The sequence below is a fragment of the Fukomys damarensis genome, unplaced genomic scaffold (genome assembly GCF_012274545.1).
Source record: "Fukomys damarensis isolate Sample0158 unplaced genomic scaffold, DMR_v1.0_HiC HiC_scaffold_12, whole genome shotgun sequence".
In the NCBI taxonomy this organism is placed as follows: Eukaryota; Metazoa; Chordata; class Mammalia; order Rodentia; family Bathyergidae; genus Fukomys; species Fukomys damarensis.
Genome location: NW_022900924.1, coordinates 4,319,461 through 4,325,034, shown reverse-complemented (window position 1 = coordinate 4,325,034; position 5,574 = coordinate 4,319,461). Strand labels below are relative to the sequence as shown.

At 54.9% G+C, this 5,574-nt stretch overlaps 1 protein-coding gene across 11 annotated transcripts in view; it reads left to right on the top strand.

The window, feature by feature from the left end:
* Gal3st1 (galactose-3-O-sulfotransferase 1) overlaps positions 1 to 5,353 on the top strand; it is a 28,834-nt gene extending 23,481 nt beyond the window's left edge. For all 11 annotated transcript variants that reach the window (XM_010603789.2, XM_010603790.3, XM_010603797.2 and 8 more), the window contains 2 exons: positions 2,876 to 3,015; positions 3,992 to 5,353. In XM_010603789.2, the coding sequence (XP_010602091.1) occupies positions 2,885 to 3,015; positions 3,992 to 5,135 (1,275 nt within the window). In that variant the 5' untranslated portion in view covers positions 2,876 to 2,884 and the 3' untranslated portion in view covers positions 5,136 to 5,353. The remainder of the gene's footprint in view (positions 1 to 2,875; positions 3,016 to 3,991) is intronic.
* The last annotated feature ends 221 nt before the right edge of the window (positions 5,354 to 5,574 follow it).

The following is a 5,574-nucleotide window of genomic DNA, read 5'->3' as shown; positions in this document are numbered from 1 at the left end:
GTTATAATTGATAAGACTGTGTCAAGAGTTGAAATTGTTTTACAAAGGTTGTTGGATCGGCAGTGAAAGAACCAAGTCTGGCTTGGATGAGGGCCAGTTCAGTCATGGGGAAGGGAGTATGAACAGGAAGATTCCCTCAACCCCTGCCACTTCACCCAAGGGCGCCATCGTGTGTCTCATATGAGACTTGGGTGGAATGAGAGGTGGGGTTGGAGCAGAGGGCAGAGCGAGATAGGAGGTGTTGAGGAAATAGGAGGAGTAGGAAGGACAAGAGGAGGAGTCAGATGGGGCAGGGGAAGGAGTGGGTTGGTTTCTTGGGGCCGGGTTCGGGAGAGGGTCATTGGCTGGGTCCAGTTGGTCTGAAGAGTTAAGAGAAAGGAGGGTGGCAGTGGAGGGACCGTGGGCTAGCAGAAGTGTGGGAGGAGGTGACAGAAGAGACAGTCTCCAGACAGTGGAACAAAGAGAGGGCTGTTTGCTAAGATAAGAAAAGCCCTGGACATATGGAATCTCCGACCATTTTCCTGGACACTCACAAAAGTTACATAGGTCTCGAATTAGACCAGGTTCAAGGGAGCCGTTAGGCGGCCAGACATTTTGATTATCTCATTGATATTGGGGCCAAATTTGAGTAGGTAAGCGAACTAGCCACTTGGGTTTTAGGTCAAGGCCTTCCAAATTCCTGAGTAAGCATCCCAAAGGAGAGTCCACGGGCGTGGAAGAGCCAGAGCCCATGACCACCAGGACAGTGGAGGAGGTTATCAGAAGTGCAGACATCTCTGAGAGTTCTGACGAGACCTCCCTTTTCAGACCAGTGTCTGAAAGAGTAGAGCTCAGTCTCCTGTGAAGGCGTCCTGCGCACAAGATAGGAGTTTATGTGGAGCTGAGTCTCGGGCTTAACTCAGCAAACCAAGTGGTTTGCTAAAGTGTGGAGCTAAGTCCTGAACCCAACTCACCAAACCCAGTGGTTTGCTAAGTGTGGGACAGAGGGCCTGGGCCCCGGCCTTATCCTGGATGTGGTCCTCGTGGGCGGTCTAGGACTCTGGGATCTCCCGCTACCCGAAATACGTCTCAGGAGGGGGAACTTACCCAATATCCGGTGTAGGCCTGAAGATAGGTTGGATCGGTGTTGGCTGTGAGAACGGCACCAATGAAGGTGGTCGCGGACATCGAGTGGGGGCTGAGTTGGAGCGTCTTGGTATCTGGGCTTCAGGTCCCCAGGTCTTTTAACCTGTGAGCCTGGCAATCCCGGATCCCACTTCTGACACCAATGAAAGGGAACAGCGACGCTCAACAACTAAGCCACACACACTGAAAGGTCTGACTGGAGATTTTATTCAAGGGGTGGGAGTAGAGAGAGAACAGAGAGAGACAGAGAGAGAGGAGGAAGAAAAAGAAGAAGAGAACAAAGAAAGGAAGTTCCTTTTATTAGTTTTGGGCTGGGCTATTGTTTATTTATGAGGAGTGGGCTACTTTTAACCTATCACAGGCCAGGTTGCCTTTTATGGGTTCAGTCCTGAAGAAACAGGTTTAACCTCTCCAGACCGCTGTGGCCTTGGTGGGAGGGAAACTAAAGATAAGAGCATGAGGTCATTTTAAGAGTCAAGAAGCACCAGGAAAATGCAGCCTGTGAGGGTGGCGTCACAAAATACTTTAACATGATCAATTCCCTAGCACTCACCACTGAGCTATAACCCCAGGCTTTTTGTTTTTTATTTTGAGAGAGTCTTGCTAAGTTATCTAAGGTGGGCCCAGACTTGCAATTCCCCCCATCTCAGCCTGCCAATTTTAGTGTATGTGCTGCTGAAACAAGCGTGCATCTCAGCCTTCCAGAGTGCTGGGATTACAGGTATACATTGCCAGGGGCTGATCAGACCCCTCGGATACTGGTAAGGGGGAGAATGACAGGGAATAAAGAGAAACAGAGACAATATTCAAGGTGCAAGGGGACGGAGAGAAGCCTGCCTGTGACAGACTTAACAATCTCTGGGTTGACCCACTTTTATTGGCAAGCCTAAAGCACAGGAATGGGGGTAGTGTGCTATTCATGGAACAGTGACTGCCAGTGAATGTCAGTAAATGTGTAACCGATGAGTAAAGGCGAACAAAATTAATAGGGAACAGATCCTTTCTTCTACCCCAATACCTGTGTTCTTTACATTGACCTCAGCAGAAATCACAGTAGGCCCTGGAGCTTTGACCAGCCTGACATATGATCAACTGGGATTATGAGCAGACTTTTAGCTTTAACTTACGACCAAAATCCTGAGTTATGACCTGAATGCCAGCTGCTTGTGCTTGCAGATGGTCTCAGATGCAGATTACCCTTAAAGTAGGCTGTGTAGAGGAGCCTGAGCCTTCAACTGACCGACCTGAGTTGCAACCAGCCCTCAGGAACAAATTGAGTTCATAAGTCAAGAGTCCGGGGCCGGGGATGTAGCTCAGTGGTTCGGTGGCCTGCCTCGCAAGCGCAAGGACCCGAGTTCGATCCCCGGTACCAAAAAAAAAAAGAGTCCTCTGTGTCTTGCCCTAGAGTGCTGTGCTTGAGTTCTTACACACAGCCAGGAAGCCTATATAGTTTTCCTTTAACTTCTCTGTTCCTAAAGCAAGTTACGTCATCCCTGGACTGTGTGGCATAAGTCACACAATCTGGCCCCCAATAATTCCCCCACAGCCAACAGTGCACCACCACGCCTGTTTGACGCCATTGTGTTTCTGTTCCTATGGCTGTCTCTTTCCAGGTATTCGGTTCTCTGTCTCTCCAGTGCCTCCTGGTCCCTGACCCACTGGGAGTCCACAGAGCTGGAAAAGTCAGGGCCCTGCTTCTAGGCTGGGGCTGCAGCTTGCTAACACGTACCCACTCTGCGCTGCCCCACAGGTGCCTGAGATGCCGCCACTGCCCACGAAGCGCTGGGAGTCCATGGCCAAGGGGCTGGTGCTCGGTGCTGTCTTCACCAGCTTCCTGCTGCTGCTCTACTCCTATGCTGTCCCCCCGCTGCATGCTGGCCTGGCCTCCACGTGAGTGGTGGTATTGGGCACCGTAAGGTGGGGCGAGGAAGGATCCACAATTATTGAAGCACCTACCCTGATGACTGAAACCACTTTGAGGCTGGCACTCTGTGCCCTGCACAATACTATGTCAAAAACTCTGAGCCAGGTGTGGTGGCACACGCCTGTCATCCCAGCACTCGGGAGGCTGAGGCAGGAGGATCGCTGTGAGTTCGAGACCAGCCTGGGCTACATAGTGAGTTCCAGGTCAGCCTAAACTACATAGTGAGACCCTGTCGCAAAAAACCAAAAAAAAAGAAAGAAATTCTGTCTGACCATGAAGGCCAAACTTATGGTAGAACCCATGGATAGTGTGCCCATCTGTAATGGGGGGATAAGAGAGCCCACTACGTGGAATGAGAGAATCACACAAAACCTGTGCCCGGGGTTTGGATTATTATCATCTACTGCGCTAGCTGGGCCACAGTGGGGCATGACTTGTCTAAGAACACTGAGTTGTCAAGGGCCAGGATTCAAACTGGGGTCCGTGTGAGTCCGGCTCCAGTTCCTAACCATCAGGCTACCTCCCCCTACCCCCGTGGCACTACTTAGCACAAACTGGGTACATCCTGTAGCTTTAGTTGGTGATAGTACTTGTAACTGGAGGAAACTGCTAATGACTGAGTATTTTTGGCCCGCAAAATGCAATTTTATGTGGTTCAAACCAATACTGTTTAACAGCAGACGGATGACACCGAGGACTGAGACAGGAGTCCGTGTCTCTCGACTCGCTTTGACCTCATGCCAACGCCACAAACAGGGCCTGTTGTTTCCCCCCACTCCACAGAGGGGGAGGCTGAGGCCAGAGAGGCCAAATCCCTGGCTCGGGCTCCAGCCTGGACTCGGGTCCATCTGGTACCCCATGTCTAGACCCCGGGGCCCAGGGTGTCCGCCCCGAGGTCCCAGCAGCTCCTGACACTCTTCCCCCACCCTCTGTCCTCGGCAGGACCCCGGAGGACACAGCACCCTGCTCCCCGGCCCCTGGTGCCTCCGATGCAGATTTAACCGCGGCCAACAGCTCGTCAGAGGGGTGCCGGCCCCGGCGGGACATCGTGTTCATGAAGACGCACAAGACGGCCAGCAGCACTCTGCTCAACATCCTGTTCCGCTTCGGCCAGAAGCACGGGCTCAAGTTCGCCTTCCCCAGCGGCCGAAACGACTTCGACTACCCCGCCTATTTCGCGCGCAGCCTGGTGCAGGACTACCGGCCCGGGGCCTGCTTCAACATCATCTGCAACCACATGCGCTTCCGGTACCAGGAGGTGCGCGGCCTGGTGCCGCCCGGCGCCGCCTTCATCACCGTGCTGCGCGACCCGGCCCGGCTCTTCGAGTCCTCCTTCCACTACTTCGGGTCCGTGGTGCCCCTCACCTGGAAGCTCTCGAGCCGGGACAAGCTGGCGGAGTTCTTGCAGGACCCGGATCGCTACTACGACCCCAACGGCTACAATGCCCACTACCTCCGCAACCTGCTCTTCTTCGACCTGGGCTACGACAGCAGCCTGGACCCCGGCAGCCCGCGGGTGGAGCAGCACATCCTGGAGGTGGAGAGCCGCTTCCACCTGGTGCTCCTGCAGGAGTACTTCGACGAGTCCCTGGTGCTGCTGAAGGACCTGCTCTGCTGGGAGCTGGAGGACGTGCTGTACTTCAAGCTCAACGCGCGGCGCGACTCGCCGGTGCCGCGGCTCTCGGGGGAGCTGTACCGGCGCGCCACGGCCTGGAACATGCTGGACACGCGCCTCTACCGCCACTTCAACGCCAGCTTCTGGCACAGAGTGGAGGCCTTCGGGCGGGAGCGCATGGCCCACGAGGTGGCCGCCCTGCGCAGGGCCAACGAGCGCATGCGGCGCATCTGCATCGACGGCGGCCAGGCGGTGGACGCGGCTGCCATCCAGGACTCCGCCATGCAGCCCTGGCAGCCGCTGGGCACCAAGTCCATCCTGGGCTACAACCTCAAGAAGAGCATCGCGCAGCGGCACGAGCAGCTCTGCCGTCGCATGCTCACCCCCGAGATCCAGTACTTGATGGACCTGGGAGCCAACCTCTGGGTCACCAAGCTCTGGAAGCTCATCCGAGACTTTCTGCGGTGGTAACATCCGCCCTGGTGCCGGCCTCTCCTGACCCCTTCTGGTGCCACCCTGGACCCCTGGGTGAGGTGGGGCTTTCGTGGGGACGAAGCCGGCCAGGATGGGGCTGTGGCACACAGAAAGGGCCTAATCGAGATCAGTATTTGACTAATTATAGCCATTTTTTATTAAACCCCTGCCCCATGTTTCCTGCCTCCCCTTGCAGGGGAGACCTCAGAAGTAAAGGAATTTGATGTTGTGTTTTTCTTAATCAGCCTCAGTGGTGGTGACTTGGAGGGGCCCGGGGATGGGTGACCCCAAGGGGTACCGGTGGGAGGGGTCTGTGGGTCAGAGCCCAAGGTGGGATAGAGACCCAGGATGTATGTGGTTCAGGGGCTCCTGCAAAACTTCTAGGATCTCTCTCTTTCCCTCTCCCTCTCTCTCTCTCTCTCTCTCTCTCTCTCTC